The sequence below is a fragment of the Coenobita brevimanus genome, chromosome 16 (assembly GCF_032717465.1).
Source record: "Coenobita brevimanus isolate Jiangsu-jjx chromosome 16, ASM3271746v2, whole genome shotgun sequence".
Lineage (NCBI taxonomy): Eukaryota > Metazoa > Arthropoda > Malacostraca > Decapoda > Coenobitidae > Coenobita > Coenobita brevimanus.
Window position 1 is genome coordinate 27,903,856 of NC_136969.1, and position 24,566 is coordinate 27,928,421.

Sequence of the window (24,566 nt, forward strand, 5' to 3'; positions counted from 1 at the left end):
TTACACCCTACACACTGCTTGCTTCGTCCTTTTTACTGACAGTATTACCAGTAATTAAACAATGAAAAATCAAAGCACTCAATAACAATCAGTAACTGTCCTTTTTATGAACAAAATTACCATCAGTTAAATAATAAAAACCTCAAGGTCAATAACAATCAGCTACTACCCTTTACAGGTGTGCAGTGCCATACGACCCAGTATATTACAAAAATAACACTCGTTGCAAAGCAGAACCACCCCTTCTGACAGACTTGTAAACAAGTCACTGCTATATATGTGCATGAAATGGGACCACAGGGAACTTAATGTAGAGATGTTATTGAATACTGAGATCCCTAAAATGAATAATATTTTGAAACACCAAAATTTTGAGAGATTATAAATATGATGTTTATAAATTAGTGTGGAACTCATCATTAACAGGAATAGCATTCCAATACTAACTACATGTGGTTTGTTTAAGTCATTACAGATATTTTCATAGCTAGGGATCCTGGTTCTGAATTACTCAGCATTACAGAACGGACAGGTGAGAATTTACTAATCATTATTCATTATTTACCCATTCATTACAATGCTGTATTTTTCATTTTATTCTTGGGACCACCAGATGATCGTATTCAAGTTACCAAGCACCTCTGATAGTGAAGGGGTTAATGAAGACCATAAGTGGCCCCATCTATTTTTTTAAAATCTATCATAAGGTGAATAAAACAGATATTATTCAAGTTCCAAAGCAACTATGATAGAGAAGGTGTTAATGAAAGCTATATCTAACCCTTCCAATTCAAAATGCCTACCTTAAGGTGAATAAAAGCATCTGGAGGTAGCAAGAATAAAATAAAAAGTAAAAGGATACAGGGAGTAAATCTTGTTCACAGTGAGGGCATTGACTTACAGAGGGGTTCCCAGGATGTAGGGTATTTAAGGCACTGTCACTGTATCTATTTCCCTGGCAATTTTTTTTCTGGCAACTCAATCTTGGTGACATTCTCGTGGCAACTTTTAACCTCTGGAATCCAGACAATGTCATTTATAGGTTATTCATCCTGCTATAAGATGACTTTATTCAACTCAGGAAAGTTCATGTACTGAAGGGGGTTATTTAGGCTACATAACTAACCCCTCAAGTTTGAAGAGTCTATCCTAACTGGAATAAAATCAGGAAAAAGGAAAAATAAATGAAAAAGCATTTCCTGACTCAGTATTACAGCAACGCTGTAAAACGAGCCTTTGCAGTCACCAACTTCGAGTTGCCTGGGAAATGTTGTCACAGAAACTGCTCATGTGACACTGCCTTTATAGGGAAAAGTTGTGATTGTTTCAGTGTTAAAAATGCATATTAACCTTTCTGTACATGACACTGCAAAAATTAGTCTAAATAAATACTTGAATTTTTCAGTTATCTTTACTTCCTGTTTTATGTGCATTACACCATATCTCCATCATATCTTAGGATAATAAAATATCTGAAAACCATCCAGACACAGATAATCACAGTGACAAAGTAATATGCTTGCTCAAGCTGGCCACCCACTTTAACCAACACAAACATAGATAAGCTTAAAAAAATACACACACACACACACACACACACACACACACACACACACACACACACACACACACACACACACACACAAAATAAAGCCTATAAATATCAATGGGATACAAAAATGGCTATAAATACAGATTACCTACATCAAGGAACAAAAATATTTCCAATCAAATATCACATGAATTTGTCAGGTACACAATTCATCACTTCAGTTAAAGACCCAACTCACTCCTGTAATTTTATGTCACATCCTCCTCCTCTACAGATAGATAAAAAACAAACAATCATATAACAGGAGTATTTCAATAACATAAACAAAGCCACCAAACCCATCCAAAACTTCCAACCAAACAACTCCTTCATGAACCATCACCAGACATCCACCCCTCTGAAACTACCCTACACTTCCCAGAGAGACATAAGAATACCCAGCCAGATTATAATGCTGCCATCATCCTTCCCTGCCCCCGTTCCAACACCAAATACTATAATGAAAAAATCCACTCTGTTCAGCCCCCCATACAACAAGCTTACCACGTGCATTTCACTGTCACAACATGGAACAACTTATACTCAACAAAAGATCTCTGGTAGCATTAACTTGATGCCAGTTTCCTGTAGTTTGCCAAGTTCATATCCAGATGAGCCTGGGGTACCAACAACAATCCAATGACAAACTTTCTAATATACTTTCAAGCTCCTCCCAAATAATTTTGTTAACCTTAGGGCACACTGCTCGTAGCACAGGAGTTCAGTACTAATTCCTCCAGTTCAAAGTGTCTCCACATCTGAATAAAGTTACCTTGAGATACAGTAATAAGAATAAATATAGAAACATACAATTGGAAAGACGTGGTTAATATAACTGAACAGGTACAGTCATGAGCAAAAGTCTACCAACATACCTCGGCCAGCACTGTGTCCTGCCCCCCATATTTCTCATTCTCGTCCACATGACAGAGAGCATCCTTCCTTTTCATTTTCATTGTTGTGTGGTTCATACTGTTAGCACATAAAAATAGCTCACATAACACCTTCCATTGCCTTAGGTGGCAGGTAACTGTTAACAAACTTTTGGCTCTACCATCCATCCATGATCCAATCATTTCTTGCACCATCAGGAGCATAGTGGTCCAGGGAGCTAAGCTACTCAGTCTAGACATTTACAGTGAAACTGAGCAGTCACTTCCCTATGTTGCATTCCGTGAGCAGTAAACCCAAGGGCTGCCATCAATATCCAGGAAGTCAATGGAACTTGACAATGGTTTCTGTCGAGTATCTGCACTGAAATGTGGCAGAATAATTTATTCATACCCTAAAATGCATACACACTTACAGGATTAGCTAAAAATGACAATTAACCCCATGAATTGGAAGCATTGTTAAAATTTCACAGCTACAAACTGCTCATGGGGCTGCAATCTTTGTTCTTGTCTTTTCTGGGAACACGTGCATGTGCAGCCAGCAACAGGAAAAAAAAAAAAAAAAAAAAAAGTTAAGCTTAACAGTGTGACTCATACTCAGCCACAAGTTCACAACATCCACTTTTTACTAATACAAGGCGGGTTACACCAAGAGTGCAGACTTGTACATGCAGCAAAATAATCAGAGCAAGCAGTTTTAGACAGTTCTTATCACCTACAACATAAAACAGAGTAAAAACCACCAGATATATAAGTGCAAAACGATCTATAATTACCCATCCTTTGTAAGTTCTGAAATATACTGAATAACTGATAAAACTGAAATACTTACAAAATTTTGACAGCCCATTAATAATAAACTCCAATATCCCTTACATTTAAACCTTCATCAACCACATCTAGTTGGAGACTATAACCCACTAGACCACCTGGCGTATCCTTCTGAAGGCATTATACTGAAAAACTTTTATTTGGGTTTTATATACATCTCTGATTATCATACATAACTTATTTATTATTCACCACAATTACATGTCAGCTTGGTCTGTTCTTTTGAACTACATTAAACCAGTACTTCTGAGTACAAGTAAAAAAACAGTACAGTACTGTTATGGTAGGTTACTACAAACTAATGCTTAGATAAACATTATATTCTGAAATGGTCAATACCACAGTCAGAATCAGCTAACTGCATCAACATGAGACAGGTACATAGAATATGCAGAAATCAAAAACTCAACAAGTGTCATGTTACATATTACAGTTAAACCCCCTCAGTGCCATGAAGTACTTGGTGTCTTGTTCTGAAAACTCCCTGAATGAAGGTTTACAGCATATACATTCATCCCTTCAGAATGACGTGTACACTCTGTATTCCTTCTGGCTGATACCAAACGACTTCATCCAACTTAAGAGACCTCTCAAACTAAATGGATTTAGACAAAGAATTTGGGAGCCAGGGAAAAATTAAAGCTTTAAATATACATCTTACTGCTTACATCAGTGAGTGTATATGCATTATTTTGCACTACTCCATACAATACAGTACATCTGAACCTGTAATGCTGCATACTTATTGTATATGAAAATGGAAATGCACAGACTACAGCACTGGATGCAGTCTTAATGTCCTCTAGATCACAGATGTAACACAGTCCTAATGACACAAGGCATGTAGCAATGATTTTTGTGTCATTATTTAAATTAAATTTGTGCTTCTGTGGGCTAACAAAGTTAGCAGAGAATATTATGATAAGCTACAGACTGACAAGCAAATGTGACTGCTGGATACATTACATATATTCAAATGTTTCACTTTAAAAAAATGTGTGACAGTCGAAACAGATCTGATGATGAGATGGAAGAGGAACAGAGACCAAGTCCTTCTAAACAACCCTTAGATGCTGAAGAGGGACACTTTCATATGATGGCACCAATATCACCAGGTAGTGGAGTTGCCTGGTTATTCAAACATCCCTTGATCCCCTCCATATGCCCCTAATAGAAGGATGATGGATTACTGAAAAAGGGAAAGTTTGGTCTGCGGTCCACCAAATTCATGTTCAAATGAGTCTAGGGTTGTAATTACTACCATTACTTCTGCATATCCCATCAGTACCAAACTTCCCTGTGACCCAGCACCCTCCAACACACACCAGATGACACCACACATCTTCACAAGTCACCATTTGGGCACCATACCCATCATCTATACCGAATACATGGTAGGATTGTCTCATTCAGGACTGGTGTGTTGGTATTATTAGGGATGTTTTTATGACATGGTGGGTCTCGCACAAGATTAATTTGGGATGTTTTAAAATTCAAAACCCCAAACTGTTCCCTGCCCCAGCCCAGGATCAACTATGGTTTCTTTTAGTTAGCAGTCCACTACCCTACTGCCTCACCACACCTCACAGGTATCAGGATACAATGGAATATGAGTCTACAGGAATATACTTTAACAGAATTAAGGCCAAAAAATAAATAAACAAATAAATAAATAAATAAAATGTAACAAAAGTAATGGTCAATCCCATGCCATCCCCTTTGCAGTGTATGGGTCTGAGGCTAAACTACCATATTCCAGATGATTTAAGGATACATGACCAGCCTACTCCCCTAAGTGGCATAACCAAAAAAATTCTCCTGTGGATCAAACCTATGCAATGCCATCACTCCAGCTGGGGCACTCTAACCACTAGGCCACCAGACACCTTTTAGTAAATAAATTTCTAAGTGTAAAGAGGCTACTGTATGCAACTATATATGACTTACTGATATGAAACATGCACATATTCTGTGTATGTATGTATGTACAGCAGGAAAAAGGGAGATTCAGTGAGATTCGCTGCTACATGAGAAACACATTCCTCCAACTCTAATTATATTTTGTTTAACCTAGAATGTGAATTTTTCTTCATTAAAAATGTCAGCCATAAGACAAACTAAAATAAAAGAGTCCAGAAATCAATAGTGCTTACTAATAAACATGATAAAAATGCAGTGCAGTCAGTTCTCGTCTTTTGCAGTACTTGACTATGCCAGCTTTTCTTTTTTTTTTCTTCTTTTTTTGGGGGGAAGGGGGGTGAGTAAGCCATCACAAAATGCACAAATCTAAGATGTACTTTTGGTTAACTTAATAAAAGGCTTTCATAAATAATCCTAAAATACACTTAGCAGATACAGTAGCTTCTCATGTCTGGTGGTGTTTGGGGGCATTACGAAGGGTTCTTAGGTTATTACTTTACATACTTAAATTATGGCCAAGGGAGCCCTTTCTTAAGGGTTTCATTACTACATGTAAATTTGTTTCCTGCAGATGTCCATTTAACATAACCCCACAAATGACAATGACTTAATATTCAGACAGCCCTCAACAGAAGTCACAATGAATGCATAAAAGGTACAGTATATATATGATTTTTACCCCAACTGACGTCTAAGACTACTACACCACCAAGCAACTACACTTACACTTCACTTAACTTTGTCTCATTCAAAGTTCTTTCATTTTTAGGGTGTTGACGAATCAACACCTTTTCTTAAATTGCTAATGATTCTTTGTAAAATTTTTGACATTCGAAATGAGTGTATTTAATAATAATTATTATTAAGCAACGTTGGGTCTGGTTAGAACTTGGATGAGTGACCACCTGGGAACACCAGATGCTGTTGGCATAATGTTCTCCCTACGTGTGTGGGGTTGGTGGAGGATTAGTGCCCCTCCCTGTAAAACAATTAACTCTAAGCCCTTGGCCACCCCGTTTGGGATACATGGCGTCTGGCAATGAATGAATGAATGAATGATTACGGTATTATTATTATTATTATTATCATTATAAAAATAACTACTATAATAATAATCCATTCTTCCGTTTCTCTTTTGCACCTTCAACCCTTCAACCATTAACCAGAAGCATATCTGATGCGAGAGGGATGTCTGTTGAGCAAGGAAGAGTGGCTGTGCATGACAGAAATAAATGGAGAGAAATTGTGAATGAATAAATGATGACGCAGCACTGAGGGGATATTCTCCCGCATTTGGTCTGATTAGCTAGTCAGGTCGGATGCAAGTAAGGGGATGGGTCTATTATGATGTGGCAGGGGTAAACCAGCTCTGCTGTCGGGCCCTGCTGCAGATGTCACTGATTGCACTGCGCAGTTGACCCATGTGTGGTGTGGTGCGGTGAGGATCTGCCCCTTCTCCCCTTTGGGGCTAAGATGCGAATGACTGTGTTTGAATGGATGAGTAAATGGGGAGTGTGTCGTCCTGTCTCGCCTACCTCCCTTTCCATGGGGGAAGCAGCCTGGGTATATAGATAGATAGATATCTGATTTAATGCTGTTCATGTATAGCTGCATTTCTGAAACTTTAGGTGAGAACTTAATATACTAGGTGAGCGTGCATATTGGTAATATCGGTGACAGACAAAACACACAATAAAAGCAGCAGGAAAAAGAAAATACAGTACAGTAATATAAAAATGACACCATACTTCCTCATATGGCCATAGTACAGCTGATGTTTTCTATGGACTACAAGCTAAACCAAGTGACAAAACCAGTTAATTATTTCTCTACAGTTAGTGGAAGCTGTTGGCAAAAAAAAAAAAAATATGAGAGTGTAATAAGATCTATAACAATGTGAGATGTCAACTTGGCCTCTGACTCTACATAAAGTCACTCAGAAAAAAAGATCTCTAGGTGAATGTACTGTGGTTGAATATTTCCTGCCGAAGGACGATGACTGAGTGGCTAATTACCAAGCTTGTAGCCACACTTCCTTCTCATGGGTCAATGGTAGCCATGTAGAGAAAATACATAGAGAAATATAAGTGCCAGAAGAATACATTGGTAGCCATATAGTGTAAATACATCAATAAAAATATAAGCAACAGGAAAATACATTAACTGATATAGATGTAAGTAAACATTAATTTCCCTATACCCAGAATATATTAGTCATGGCAATAACCTGAAAATTAGACATATTAACCCGTTCACTTTGATGGTATTTATCCTATTCTTACCACCATGTGGAGAGGATGGAGAGCCTGACTAGGAAAGTTTGTGAGTGAGGTGGAGAAGGAGAGAGGGAGGGGAAGGCCAAGGATGTGCTGAAGGGATGGAGTGCAGAGGTATATTAGATACAGGGTGTAAGCTGAAGGGAGGACAAGGCAACATGGAGGCAATATGTTTGTGACCACTCATTATGGAACTAAGACATCTGGCAATACGTCAATAGACAGATTACTACTCGATGCTCAGAACACACTTTTCAAAATGGAGGGGTCAGATATAGCCTTGATTAACCACTTGATCACTAAGGGTGCTGAAGACGGATGCCTTCATATGGTGGCATTGATATAACTAGGAGAATCAACTACACTACCTCTCTTCCATTTACTCTACTTCCCATCTATCCATCCATCCATCATCCAATCCTACGTTGCCCCAGGAGGAGCATAGAAGCCCAGGGCTAAGCAAATTGGTCCTGACATTTAAGATGAAAATGACCTGCCTCACTCATCCCTGCGTGGCAGTATGTGAGCAATAAACCCCAACCACCCCTTGGATATAAACTTTCACTGGCTCAATCCGACTGGAGCACCGTAATTCCCACTAAACCACCAGGTGCCAAAATTTGGTAATATGGTTACCACCCAGCAAAGTAAATGGTTTCCTGGTGTACAGGACACCATTTGGCTTGTCACTCAGTGCAGAGTCACCCACAGGCAAAAGGAAGAGGAAAGAATGAAGGAAAGAAAGACAGAGGAGGGAGCATAAAGTCACCCGGAGGCAGAAGGATGAGAAAGAAAGAAGGAAAGAAAAACAGAAGAGGATGAAAGGAAAGAAGGATGGAGGAGAGCAAAAGGCAGACACCTATTTCCCAAAATGAGGATGGTGGACTGCATGAGAAGAGGAACTTAAGCCTCCAGTCCATTAGGTTCAAATCCAATGAACCTGGCCTTGCAATTACTACAACCTGTGCTACTACTGCTGCTAAGAGATTCTCCTAAAAATGTTATATCAAGCCATCTAACAGCAACAAGAACAATACAAATAAGACACAAACCATCTACTGGCAGCAAGAATAACATAAATACGACATACTCAGGCTCCAGGTGTTACGATAAACAGAGGTAAGCATTGTATTAGTTATGTCATAACATGAAAATAAGAGATATACTATAATTCATCCATCCATCCATCATCCAGTCCTACATTGCCCCATGAGGAGCGTAGGAGCCCGGCGCTAGGCAGTTGGTCCTGACATTTAAGATGAGAGTGACCAGCCTCACTCATCCCTGAGTGGCATTTCATGAGCAATCAGTCCCAACCACCCCTTGGATATAAACCTACACCAGCTCAATCCGACTGGAGTGCAATAATTACCCACTAAACCACCAGGGGTCAAAATTTGGTTAAATGGTTACCACCCAGCATAGTAAATGGTTTCCTGGTGTGCAGGAAACCATTTGGCTTGTCACTCAGTGTAGAGTCACCCACAGGCAAAAGGAAAAGGAAAGAATGAAGGAAAGAAAGACAGAAGAGGGAGTGTAAAGTCACCTGTAGGCAGAAGGGCAAGGAAAGAATGAAGGAAAGATACTTCAAGAAATTCAGTAACAGGTTTGTTTTGCTGATAAAAGTACCAAAATTACCACAATCTGATAATTAGGAATACAATAAAGGATTACACAGACCAGAAAAGACATTAAAACTCAAAATAAAACAGCAAAGTCAATCTATCATGGAAGATATGGGTAGGAGTACAGTAAATAAAACTTGCAAAAACAGTAGACAGACAGATAAATAGATATAAATACAGACAGATACAGATAGACAGATAGATAAATAGATGGAGATAGACAAATAGACAGACAGAGAGACAGAGAAAGATACACAGATAGATACATAGATAGGGTGGCCCGTAAATAGCATTCCACGCACTCAGCAGCACCTTAAGTGTTGCAGGGATGCCTCAGTTTGCTGGTGTGGGTGTGGGTGTTGCAGTGGGTGTAGGATATGAATAAATGATGCAGGACAGACACTGATAATGCTGACTAAACTGTCCCTGCATAACACAAGGAAATGCATGGTGGAGCGGAAGAGGAATGTTATAAATGGACAACCCTATACATTTCCTACCTACTTTTCACAATGCCCGGAAAACAGCATCATAACTGCATACAATATTAATGAAAAAATAAACAGGTGTGACAACAATGTTCACTTTTGAAATCAGATCTTAGAACTTCTGAACAAAATAAAAAAAGCAAAAAAGATGAGGGACGTTATGATGCGTAATACTGCCCTACTTTAGAAAGCATATATATTATTACAGCATCATATGTTTGTACTTTAAGCATGGTTATGTGACCAGTATGTTAATGACATGTTAATTCACCCCCTTCAGCAGAATGACATATTCTTCTATTTTATTCCTACTGCTTCCAGAGTATTTTATTCAACTTGAGGAAGATCTGCTATACTGAACTGGTTAATAAGGCTGTATGTATCTCTTCCAGTTCAAAAAAATTTCTCCTAAGCTGAATAAAGTTGTCTGAAAGAGGCAATACTAAAATTTACAAGACATCATCAGACTGAGGGAGTTAATTCAAAATGAATGCATCCAGAATTTCCTTACAATGAATTGTCCTGAGGTTACAATGTGAATCAGTCTATCTGTATATACATATAAACTCTAGTCCACTCCAGATTAGAACTACACTTAGCTATGACTCACATCCCTCAACACTTGCCCAGTCTCCTTCACTCAAATGCCATCACCAGTAAATATAATTCTACAGTCTATCACATTCCTCCCAAACAACCATATCCAAGACCAAAAATAAGAGCAAATTTACATACAGCTGGAGGTGTGCTTTAGTGATTTAATAAAGTAACTCTGGTAAGTGAAGAACATTTACCACAACCTCATAATCTTTTCATTCACCAGGTAAAATCACACTGTCAGCCACTGAGAAGTGAGCCTTAATAACAGAACACAGGGCTACTTTTTAGGTGGCACTGGAGGCTTCATACCAGCTCTTCTTTAGTAACTTGTATGGCCCAGTACACCTTACCATTCTCTTGCATATTTAAATTATTTTTATATATTGTTCATGTGGTGAGGCTGGAGAATGAGAGATTGACTACAAGAGTGCAAATGTGAGTGAGGTGGAGGGGTAGAGGGGTGAGGAGAAGACCAAGAATGAGACTGAGGGATGGAGTGGAGAGATATATGAGAGAAGGTGTTGTAAGTTGGAGGAAGAGCAGCCAAATGGTGAAGAACAGAGCAATGTAGAGACAAAGTGTGGCCACCTCATAACACTTATGGGATTAAGGTATTTGGCTATGGGCAGATATATATTAACACAGTCTGCACCAATAACAGAGATAAGGATACAGGAATATAATGTGCAAACTAACTCGAAGGAAGATGTGTTATGAAATCTGCAACCACTCACAATGAAATCCATACAAATGTGCAGCCATTCCAGTTGATTCAGAAGTTTTTACAACACTCCTTTTTTGACTAATCTGCACTTTACAGTTTAATATCCTTTAGCATGCTACTAATACAAAGCCAGCCAATACTGACAAAATATAAACACCATTACCAAAGAATATTTAGAATCATAAAATAAATAAAACAATTAAGGAAGAGGTAATATAAAACTTCCCAAGTATAAGTAACAATTAATCCCATTTTACCCCCTTCAAGGTGCAGATGTCCAGTACACATAGGGATAAATGTACAGTCTACTTCCTTTGGTGGGACTACATGATCGAAATACTTCCAGTCACCTCTTGGGGATCCAACCTAAACAAGTCTGTCTCCACAACTACGGCATTCTAACCACTAAACCACCAGGAATGACTCAATATAATATGCAGAGATGGCTTCAAATACTTCTCTCTCCAAAACAACAGTGCCATGGATTAGTGATGGTATTAACTTTTCATATAAACAATTACCATACCATTATCATCATACACAACTCAATATGAAGAGGCCATCATTGGAAAATTTAAATATACTAAAATAAAGAAAACAACACGCTCACTTAGCAATGTTTCTTAACTCTATCCCAAGACACCACAGTTCTGTATGATATGAGATTAAGTCTAGGTCAGTTATTTAGAATGTTCCTGCAAATGATGACAAACTTGATGATGTTATTTTAAATCTAATTCTGAGTAAAAATACTGTATCAACATGGGTTGAATTTTTGGATGTTACGAAGCTACAGTTGCTGATAAATTTAGTGGTGAATTGTGAGGGAGACTTTTTACCAATACAGTCATCAGTTAATTGTAGAACATCAGTGGCTGTGACTTAAACCTACTGTATACTGACATATTATATGATGCTTAAAATTAGCCCAAAATAATCTCTTTAAGTTACTCACACATTTCCTGGTGGAGCAAATACTATGCAGGGCTATTCATACTATAAATCAGAATATTCTAAATATGGCAACTGTGGTTTTCATAAAGAGCTAAATTTTACTCTGAAATTATATAATGCTCTAACCTTACTCCTGAATAATAAAAGTTCCATCTACATACTACCACTAAGGTATTATTTACATTTCAACCCTGTACACAGGCATGCATATAACTGCTGCTTTTAAGGCTTAATCAGATATGTTAAGCCAATAGAGTTTGAAGTCACTAGTTAGAGACTGGATTCTGTACATTTGGAATGAAGCTGTAATAGAGTAAACCTTTTTTTTACATTGCCCTTTTTTTCATGTCCTATTCCTAATTCCTAAACAGTACATTAAAAATATATATATATACTGTATACAGGGAAATTTGTAAATCGGTTTCACAGAACAGATAACAGCGACATCCAGGGTAACTGGTATTCAGTTCAGAGATGAAATGAGAAGAGGCAGATGGAAGGTAAGATGGTAAGATGAGATTCTGATTTTTGCTGGAACTGGGTGGAACAGGCCAACACCCAATAGGTCAGAGTGGAAAAAAAATGGGAGAAGCCTTTGTCCTGCAGTGGACTGTCTCAGGCTGATGATGATGATGAGTAAATTAGCTTTAAAGAAACCCATGGAACTTTAATAGGGAATCTTTCTGTAATCTGCTGTAAACTTAACAGCAGAAAAGGACATGAAAAAGGCATCAGATAAAGAGGACTTACTATACAGAAGAAAGCAAATATTGGTATTCCACAACAGATAAAGCCATAAGCCAAAGAAGTCTCACCTTCCACTTATAAGCCCATCATCTCACTGTGAACATGTCCTCACTCTTACCCTCTTTTGGAGTCTTTTCACCCATACTGACCCATGTTTTAGTCTGCTGGGAGGGATACTAAGTACCGCTAATGAGTGTACATATCAAATTAATCGGGCACATCCAAGCTAAGAGCCGGCACTACCACCCTGTGTTCCAGTCGGCGGGAAGTAGATGCTGCATCCCTCTTTTCCCCCACAGCCAGCCCAGCCTCAGCAGCAGCTGGAGTGCGAGTGGCCCGGGGGTCTTGTGGCAGGCTGTACGAGATGTTAGCATACTCCTGCAATAGTGGACACACACCCAGGAGAAACTGGCATATGTCCTTCCGCAGTCCAAACCACCCTGAACAATATACAAGTCCTCATTATAAACAGTCTTTTTTTTTGGTTATCAAGTCCTTATATACACATACTGTGTATATATATATACCGGTATATATATATACAGTGGGTTCTCGATTTTCGATGGGAATGGGTACCTAAAAATCACTGCGAAATTCAAATCATCAAAATTTAAACTGAACTTCTTATGGAAAAAATTAGTTTGGGTCTGGGGCCTCTGAACCTAACTACGTAAAATCATGATTTTTTGCCCACACCCCCTGTAAACTTTATGAACTATAATTGTGGTTAAGTAACTGTAGTTCTGCATTGCATTGCCATACTGTCAACAAGCATATACTTGGTGTATTTCTGCCCTTTCCTGTATTGCCATTTCTCCTTTAGCTCCGAAGATTTAGAGGTGCCAGGCTGCTCTTGTCCATTACCAGTGCTACCCAAAGAACCACTCTTGCTTGGTAAGTTGCGATGAAAATACAAAGAAAATACATACAACTAAATTGCAGTGAAATGCATGTCCACACATGGAAGGTACAGGCTACTTTGCTGTAGATGGCTGGCTGCTGGCAGGACAGTCACACGATGGCCGCCGACAACTGAACATCACCTTGCACATGGCTTGTTGTTGTTGGTGCCTACTCCCATCCGGGAGCTCTTGTTCTTAAACAACATGACCTTTTTTTTTTTTTTTTTCTCAGTCTCCATTGTTTATTTTTATGTTGCTCCTTATATTCATAATTACTGTACTTCTCTTTGTTTCAGTATTCTGCCTACTGTATTTGCTACCACCTGTAATTCATTTTGTTTTAGTATTTCTATTATTGATTCTTCTCCTTTAATTCCTCTTGTTTATTAAAGTATTGATTAATTAATAATACTGTAAGTATATTTATAGAATGATGGGGAATAGTCCAGGGTGTAAATTGTCCTGACAGGAAATCGTCCACGTTTTGACGGGGAATTATCTGACGGCGAATTGACTTGATGGTGAATTGTCTCGGAACCTTATCATCATGAGTTCCACATATGAATAAATGATGTTGATTTTCATTCTCCTCTTAACACGTCACATACGATATTAGGTTAGGCTCATACTTTTCCTGATAATTTTCCTTTGTTTCTAGCATTTTGGTTTACATCAAAAATTTTATCTTTGCTTGTTTAGGTAGGGGTCTGGCCCTGAGAGCACATGTCACATACGATATTAGGTTAGGCTCATACTTTTTCTTATAATTTTCCTTCACTTCTAGCCTTCTGGTTTGCAAAAAAAAAAATATTATCTTTGCTTGTTTTGATTGGAGTCTGGCCCTGAGAGCATCGAAATAAGCGACTTTGCATCGAAAAGTGACATAGGCAGACCACTCCAAAATGCATCAAAATTTATTGATCGAATCTAATCTGTCGAAATTCGAGAATCCACTATATATATATATATACTGTATATACAGTATATATACTGTATATACAGTATATATACTGTATATATATATGTGTATATATATATATATATATATATATATATACACATATATATAAAATACAGTACACAATTAAGTTTAGTAGCTGCAGTACTGGTAGCCTCAGGTTTATCTAAAATATGAACCCAGTGGACCCCAGGCTAAAGTTGCCCTTCTCCCACAGACCACCCTTCTCTTGGGAGGACAGTGAGGCAGGTGAGGAATATTTGTATAACCAGGTAGCTCCACCACCTTGTTATATCAGAGCCACCACATGAAGGCATCCCCATCCACGACCAAATAATTACAAACTATGAACTTACACTGGTTTGCACGCTTGGTGGTGAAGGACATGAGTATTAGTGTGGTGTAGGAGATGTAGAGCGGCGACACAACTGATGTGTAGGTGGCACTGGTGTTGCCATTCATTTTGCTGGCCAGGGTTATCTGCAGAAATCATCATTATCATCATTCCAACCTCTTTTCCCACCCAAAGATGGAGTAAAGCATGGTTCAAAAAGCAAGAAAAGAGAAAAATATGGCCAAATGAAATGGGTCACACACTTATGCAATCACTATTCAAACCTCAAGAATCCTGACACAACCATCCACATATACTGTAATCACTCCTTCATTGTATTACTAAATTCTTTACAAACAATAATATTTTTTGCTCAATGAAACTGTGCTTAGTTTTAAATTTATTATATTATATTTATTTATTTACTTAGGACTGCTATCACTGAACAAATTTACTGAAATGATGAGGGAATTTTCAAAATGAAGGACTAAGATTATAGCAATCATTAATTCCTTAACTACTACAGGTCCCCTCAAAGCCCAACAGAGTTATATGGTGCTACCAAGAATAACATTGAAAAAGCAAAAATATGACGGCAATAATAATGAAGGATGGGAGTACTCACGTACAGCATTCCTACTTTTCCAACATCCACATACTGTATAGTTAAAAATGCTCAATGGCATTTTTTATTTATCATTATTATAACATAAGAAACCTGACAAGATAACTAAACAAAGAGAAAACTAACCAAAAATATTAAAAGTGGAGCAACAAGGCAGGTGTAGCCAATAGCAGAGTTCATGGATGTCCGTCTGCGATCTGGGTTGACATCATGCATGCGGAGCAGCAGCCCAGCAAAGATGATAGAGTACAACACCGCCACCACCGACACACACAGCAGGATCCACGCTGGCACCAGCACAATCTGAAATTTGGGGAACAAACTTACAATCAATTCCATCTCATAACTTTAATTTGTTTTTGTATGCAAAGCAAAATACTGAATTCCCCTTCCCATGTCCTTCCTGCAAAAAGATGATGGAGTAATGTACCAGCACCACTAACACAGCAGGAGCCATGCCAGCACCAGCACAATCTGAAATTGGCAAAACTATACTGAACTGTAACACTAAACACTGACATTTAGAGGCCACTGACCATAAGGATGTTCTTTTCATCAAATGGCTGCTCTCCATTTGTTGACATCTTGAGCCACATCCCTGCATAATCTACTAACCCAGAGGTCTCCACATAGCACCTCACCCCACATCTTTCTCGGGTCTCATTCACACCAAATGCTTGTTGGCATGGGTGGGGTTTTTGCATCACTGTAACTCATTCATGCAGCTCCAGTGGATGTGGGTGGATGTAAAAGGGAATTTCTATAGAGTGCAATGATGGAGAATTCCAAACACAAAGGCCTGTACCAGCAAGCATTTGGTGTGGATATGGCTTCAGTCTGCCTCTGGGCACTCTTCCTTCCACATTCATATCTGTGGCCCACCTTAGTCAGTCATCCTCCTCCATCCTCGCAATATATCTAAACCACTTCAACTTCCAGGTTTACCTTACTTTCTCTGATAATTCTTATGCCAAATCTCTCTCACAGAAAGAGAGACCCTACTTATCCACCTCAACATTTCATTTCTATGCATTCCAGTCTTCAAGCATCCTCCTTATTCACTGTCAGGGCAACTCTAGTACTGTACAATATTCCAATTCAGCTAGCGTTTGATGATTTTTTGCAGCTAAGAGTATATCAGAGAAGCCTGAGAGCATAAAAGTCAACAGTAGCCCTCTCATAGCTGGAACAAGTCTAGCATTCCATTCCAGATAATTCTAGATGATTTCATTTAACTTAGCAAGTATATGAACCTCAGCGTTAATAAAACAATCATTAACTCTCTTATGACTGGGTTCAATCTAGTTGGCTATTCCCTTCCAGTTAGCACCACTTGATTTTATTCTACTAAGTGAGCCATAGCAGCCTGAGAATTCATATTATCATCCAACCTCACCTCCCAAGGCCACCTGATGTATTCATCCAACCGCAGAGCAATGAAGATGAACTGCAGCAGGTTGACTGAACAGAAAAGCTCCAGCTGAAAATGAAAATAGCAAATAATGTCCTGGAAAGCCTTATCATGTCAGAGATGTGTTCTTATATATCTACCTAATCTACCTAATATTTTTTTGCCCAATCAGGAGTGTCAGGGTCCAGGGCATGGCTACTTAGCCCCAACACATAAGGCAAGGATAACCTGCCTCATTAGCCCCTGAGTGGCATTATGTAGGCAATAAACTGCAACCATTCCTTGGATGTAGACCCTTATGAACCCCATCCAGTTGGAGTGCCATAGCACACAAGACCCACAGACATTACATGGTTACCACCCAGCATAGATATGTGTCCAAAAATATCAAAACATCTTCCTTTCAACTAGTTCTGTAAACTGGGTGGGAAATGGAAAGGGATGCTTTCATGTAGTGGCATTCATGTAACTGGGCAGTGGAGATGCCGTTTTATAAAAAGAAAAAAAGAAAAGAAAAAAGACACACAGAGAGCTTGGAGAAAGTGACCAATTTACCATTCAAGCCTTTATTGCTCTCTAAGGAGTATAGGGACCCCAGGTTAAGATACTTGGATGAGACAGTTGAGGTGAGGGTGACCAGTTGCTTTCCTTGAGTGCCATAATATGAGCAACAAACAACAACCACCCCATTGATGAAGACCATTATGGGCCATATACAGCCAAGTGCCATGGACCATTAGACCACAAAGTATTTAAACAAGAAAATACTAACCTCAAATGAGCGATCGTGTTTAACAGCCCAGATACAGGCAGCTATAGACACGATGGATATGAGGATGAGTGGGGCAAAAACCGAGACCCACGCATGCCGATGGTTCTCTAACTTGTCAGCAGCCAAGACCTCGAACATGAGCAGGAAGAGGTGCAGTCCCAGGGAGATGAGGAGAGCACGGTACTGGATATATGACTGTCCCTCCAACCTGGTAAGTGGGAGGAAATACAATGCAGTACATCGTCATCATCATTATCATCACCATCATCATAACACAGAACAGTACTATATATGACTGACCCTCCAACCTGGCAAATAGGAGGAAATACAGTATGATATACCATAACCATACTGCATCATCTGAAGGAAAAAACTTGGTACATGGTCATTCAACAAGCAATCACACAATATACAGTATTAATATCACTAACTACTCCAGCCCAATGACATCTTATACATAATATTCATGCCCTCCATGCAATTATCTCCACATTATGAGAGATACGGTATTTTCAACTGGAAGGTTAAATGATAGCCTTCACTAACCCTTTCAGTACAGGAGGTCTTTCCTAATTTGAATGATATTGCTTGGTGGTTGACTGATTATAATGAATGTATCAGTGTAGTAAAGTAACTGGTAACCAACAAATTACCTATCACTGTAATGGAAAAAAAAAAAAAAAAATAGTATCATTAGGCTACTGTCTTAAGTTTGTCCCCCCAAAAAGGAGGGGGGGGAGGTCCATGAATGTAGGCTACAGCTTATCTTTTCATTTCTAAAAAATACTTCCTCAGCTAAATAAATTCAACCGGATAGAAAAATAAAATACTGGTGTAAAAGAAACCCTCAAGTAACACGGGTAAAATCCCAACAATAAGTCCCCTGAAAACCCTGGGATCTGACCCTGTTATCAGCATTATAAGATAAGTATTATGACCATGAGGCTATCATTATCAGACTGTTGTATATCTTTCTCACATGAAAATTACAAGTATTCAGAACTTTCTCTGGTTTACTGTTTTACCTTTAGAGGGTTGTACAGTATATCTTTATTAGATGGTTGCTAATCTTAATCAAATGCAATAACTCAAAATATCTTTTACATTACTGCATAACTTTATCAGATATAAGAGCCATGTACCTGTTTCCTTATCATATGCATTTGCTATGCTCAAAACATTCTCTGTTTTACCAGATATCCTTATCAGACAGTTGTATATTCACAAACGCAATCAAATAAATCATTCCAAACATTACAGTACTGCATATCTTTATCAGATAGAATTGCAGGTACTCATAATGTGTGTGTGTGTGTGTGTGTGTGTGTGTGTGTGTGTACAGTACAGTGATACATTCATAATCACCCTTTCCTTTCTGCCATCACAGACTGCCATTTGTTTTTCATAGTTTATCACTTCAATATCCACTCTAATTTGTTACTGAAGTGTTGGTAGCTATACAAGTGAAAACACACAGATACATGCAATTTCACACATACAGTAATCTAGGATTAGGAAGGTTTATAAGTAGAGATCAAAGGCCATCTGGTCCCTTGTGATAGGGATTAATTTACTTAATTGTATTATTTTTTTTTTTTGGGGGGGGGGGTTGATCCTTGGTTCAATCACTGTCTCCCTATTATCCTCCTCGACACAGGTAATAGAGGAGCAGTAATTTTCCCAACTAAACCCAGGAATAAGTTTTATTTTTAAACATCCAAGTGTTATGATATATGTACAGTATTTAATTGTCTTTATTTTTTGTATTCTGTTATTCAGTCTTTAAAATACAACACTGCAATATTATAGTACACTAATAATAATAATAAAAATAATAATATCATCACCATCATCATCATCATGTAATTTTCCCCATGAGGAGTGCAGGAGCCCAGGGCTAGGCAAGTTGGTCCTGACATTTCAGATAACAATGACCAGCCTCACTCATCCCTGAGTGGTATTACGTGCACAATAAACCCCTACCACCCCTTGGATATAAACCTGCACAGGCTCAATCTGACTGGAGTGCCTTAATTACCCACTAAACCACCAGGTGCCATAATTTGGCTATATGGTTATCACCCAGCATAGTAAATGGTTTCCTGGTGTACAGGAAACCATTTGGCTTGTCACTCAATGCAAAGTCATCCATACACAGAAGGAAGAGGAAAGAATGAAGGAAAGACAGAAAAGGAAAGATGGAAAAAGGAAGAGAGGAAAGGGCAGTCACCAGGGAGCTGCACATCTGTACATTGAGTGAGTGAATGGTGAGTGTCCCCACCTACCACTAATAATAATAATACCAATAATAATAATAATACCAATAATAATAATAATAATAATAATAATAACAACAACAATAGCAATAATAATAATGAAACCATACCGATACTGAGGGTTTTTCCACCAGACGATATTTCCAACCAGTGCCCCGAGGACAACCAAGCCTTTCCAGACCCATATGGGGGAGAACACAGCCCAGTAACTCCACTCCAGCTCCCCATCCAGTCTTAGGGCCAGCAGTGCAGTGAAGGTCCCCAGGCATACCCACACAATTAACTTCCTGAAAGACAAATTAAGTACCAATATCATGAGTGACAGTAATAAAGTGGGGCTGTCAAAAACTGTATAAGTGTTGCAGTTGCTTGAATAACAAATGAAGAAAAAATGGCTTGGAGCGAATAGTACAACAGAAAGAATGTAGAAAGGAAGAGACTAAGATGCTTTGGATACAGCTAGCTATTAAGAGGATGGGCTGGGAAGCATGGTGATTACAGAAGTACAGTAAACAGTTATGGGGCTACCGGACAGAAACATAAGAAAGAGATGGGACAAACTGTTGTAATGGGAAATCAGATTCTGAGGTCTTACTAGAGAACTGATACTACACACAGCAAGGTGGAGTGCATGAAGCATATGATGAAGCTACAATGGGTTTATATAACATTATTTTGTTGACAGCACTCTGAAATATGGGATGCAGGTTAATCCAATCTAATACACATAAATGTCTGTCAGAAACTGGGAGCCAGCCTTCCTCTTGACAATCTAAGTTTCCAGATTATGGTACAGTGCTTACCCTGGATTGAAGTCTCGAAACATTGATTGCAGATTCATCTCACTCGCACGCCAACATCTCAGGAAACCCCTCTCACAGGCACCTCTGGATTAACACGACACTTGCCCTCTTGACATTCTGCCTTTCTGTTAACTCTTCACAAATTTTCTGTTCCTTATTAATCCATCAGACATAATGTCAGGACAAGTAGATGTATTTTTTGGGTCTTCAATGTACTGTATATTTCTCTGTCTTCACAATTTTTCTTTTATTCTAAAGTACTTCATCAAGTATGTGTATTTTTTGGTCTTCAAAGTTTATTTCTGTGTTTATAATTTTTTTGTATACTAATTCATCAGTAATGACATAGGTAATTACTTTTCAGTTGTATACACTTCAATGACTCTAATAATGAGTTGATATATCCGTAAAAACAAGCAACAAAATTTCAATGCATATATAACTCAAAAAGATGGTATTTTTCCACAGACATGTCTATTACTGCAACTGCAACTCTTGGAAACATTTAGAGTAACTTCACCATCATGTTCAATCTGTAAATAAATCATGTATCATTCTACTGTAATAAAGTTTTAAATTCCTTATATAACTACTTCATACAGCACTATCTACCTCACCCAGCAACAGCCTTCACTATATTCCCTTCAGGAGTCCACCAAGAGTTCTCCTTTCAGGGGATGGGGACATTTGGGTAACTGGGCAATTCCACCAACAGGTTCCATCAATTACCATGTGACGTATCCCTCTCCAGTACCCATACTAAATGGAGTTCATTTTTGTAGCAACAATGTCTTACAAAGCATTGGTAAAAATGAATTGAAATATTTATTGTCGTAATGGATACACTGTACTTAATGACACAAAGGGAAACTGAAAATGAACAGTCACAAGCAGACAACTCATTCATCTGAGGTCTATTCAACGATGAGTATAAGGCACCGAACTGAGTATAAAAGACATCTCAACGAAAGGATATTGGGATAACAGTAGACTACTTCTTTGCAACAATTATGTAGCAGAAAGGTTTTGGCTTCAGCCGTATCTACATGGCTCCTTTTCAGTACTTTGTGCAATATGCACATTTTTCTTCTTTATAAACCCCACAGCGTCTTAAAATACAATATTTATTTACCCTTCGTCACGGGAGTCCACTGGTAAACAAAACAAGAATCAGCTGAGAGGAGTTTATTAGCGCGACCGTTCTGTATTCTCATCATGTACCGTAGCAGCGTAGCTTAATTTTGGTAGGAGTTCCTTCTGAGACTAGTTCTAGCCGTCAGATTAGTTCCGACCGCGAAATTAATCAAAGGCGACATTGCCTTGTGACCCTGACCTTTAATATATTGGTTTAAAAAACGGAGTTTTCGTCATGGGCTACCTCTCAACCCTACCATCAACTTCCGGGAAAACAGAATAAAAACTATTTCAATCTATCTACGATTCTCACGGGCGATCCTCCCATGAGCATTGGTCGTACGAGGCGGGGGCACAACCCTTGCCCTTTTTGTTGTAGCCTACCTCCCAAATGACATGTTGAGGTGTGTGGTATGTAGGACTGCTGGGCCTTGATAGCAGGCTGTGAAGCCTATGCCCGGAGTCGGACAAAAAATAAATAAATAAATAAATACATAAACAATAAGTGAAATGCTTTCCCGTACGATCTTGCCCGTGTGAATCATTCCGGACATGGTTTTTGTCGTATTCCTCAAGGAGAAATCCCCCTTCCCTTAAAATACCCTTGATTTACTAGGAAAGCAACTGGTTCAAGTCCGCGAAGGAAGAGTCAAGACATTTGGGCGCATTCGACGGGGTGCGTGAAGATTTTCAAAATAAAAAGTGAAAGTTACTACGTGAAGTGGACTTGATGAGCTGTGCTTTCATTAACAGATCGAAACAGTGAGTGAAGGTGCTCTAACTTGATATGAAAATCAGAAGGATATACATGCAAGGAAAAGATGTGGTTTTTATTCATACATACAGTACCTGCATTTCCGTGCTGTCATTTGACCGGGCACAACCAGTATCGACCGGTCTCAGGCTACCCAAGGCCAATAAGACTCTTATTGGCCTTGAGACTACCACTCAACGGAAGCGACCGATGGTTGACGTAGCACTCTGCGTTCCGTGATAAGGGAATAAAAGATTGGATGGTTGAAAAATAAAGTTTACCAAATGCAAAACGTTCCCCCAAATATTGATTGATTGACTGAAATGTTTGTTGGTGTAAATGCAGAGAACATATACCAAAAGAGGTAGTTGGTCTTGCCACACACCCCTTCAGCAGTAGTAGCATACATTTAGTAGGTAGCCTATAGTACAGAGGTATTAGCATGGCAGCACTTGCCATAGCCTGGGATGAGGACGTGACACTCGTATGGGGTCAGTGAAAGATGCAAAACAATCCCACGGGAAATATATAATGCGTCACAGGGTAAATTTTCCGTACGTGCAGCTCATGATTCCCGCGTAGGATTAACTGCGTTTTCCAAATGATACAAGTTATACGTGAAGTACCAAACTAAGAAAACTATGCCCATATATGGGATATTCATAAATATATGAGATATGGAAATGCACGCATTACTCATCGGAGTATTTTTTGTTTCTCATGACTCACGAGAATACTCCAGTTCGTACCAGGGGATACCACGGTATTCTCCGTTTTTCTACCATCTTAAGAGACTGTGTCAATTTATTATAATCTCTTGTTTTATTTGTCAATCTTATCTGACTCTGTTTCGCTCATATTTTATATTATTTCATTTATAAGGACGTGCAGTAAATGGATGACGATCATTCCAAACAAGGCGAAATTTTCCCAGCAGAGAGTATGGGCTGATGCAATTTTGTATTCATCCGCACCAGTGGATGGTGCTGTATTAGGGGTATCCAAAGAAATTTATTAATCAATTGTTACTCATATAAAAATTACAAAGCATAAACAACGTTGACCTCTAATCATACAACAATAAAAGCAATGTCGGTGGTAATGTGAAAAAGGAGACTACTTTTTAGGGAGGGCGGAAGACTATGCAGTAGCATAGCAAAGTTGCCAAGTTAACTCCATTCGCTTGATCTGGAGTTATTTCCCTCCGTTTAGCGATCACTTTAAAGGTTTTTTAACAAGAAATTTGGCACTATTATAGAGTTTTTGATAAAATATTGGCAATATTCTGGGGACTTGGGCACTTAACCTTAAGATATCCTGTAGTATTTATATTTTACCAAAAATCTAGCGACTTTCGAAAGAAAGTTTAGCAAAATTTGTGGGATTTTATTGGCAACTCTTACCCAAACACTATTTACGTCAGGACTCGAAGAAAGATGGACGCAGTTATGTTACTCTGAGATCTAAAATGGAGCAAAACCTCGACAGTCTTACCTTTGCCAGTGACTACATGATGTCTAACGGTGCCGTTGAATGTGCTTTCGAAAATAAGTGTTTGCGAGAGGCGAAGTATCTTGATTTTAATAGAAAAGAAGTGAAGATAGGTGTGGTGGTGGGTGGACACACTTTGGGGAAGCCCGATATTTTCCTCCATTGCTGCAACACACATTCCTGGACGAAGAGATAAGGATTATACATCTACCAACACATCACTTTAAGGTATGACTATCTTTTGGAAGTTGTATGTATGAGGAAATAAGACAAATATGTAACCAGCTATCGTACAAAATTTCCCCGTGTTCATGCTTGCGTTGGTCAAGGTTGTCCATACTCTTATTTATTTATTGACTTCCTTATTTTTGCTGTGTTTCGTACGTCACCAGAAAGCAGATTTGATACGTATATTTTGGGAATATTACCAGTATGGCGTTTTAGTTCTCCCCAAACC

General features: G+C 38.7%; 1 protein-coding gene across 1 annotated transcript; it reads right to left on the reverse strand.

Moving 5' to 3' along the window:
- Window positions 1-12,856: 12,856 nt before the first annotated feature.
- On the reverse strand, window positions 12,857-20,768 carry LOC145390917 (transmembrane protein 185B). Its single transcript, XM_080265649.1, has 7 exons — window positions 20,731-20,768; window positions 20,038-20,214; window positions 17,652-17,859; window positions 16,865-16,948; window positions 15,595-15,771; window positions 14,866-14,989; window positions 12,857-13,089 (listed from the first exon to the last, which is right to left on the reverse strand). Exons 1-7 carry the CDS (start codon window positions 20,766-20,768, stop codon window positions 12,857-12,859), a joined length of 1,041 nt encoding a protein of 346 aa, XP_080121775.1.
- Window positions 20,769-24,566: the final 3,798 nt, after the last annotated feature.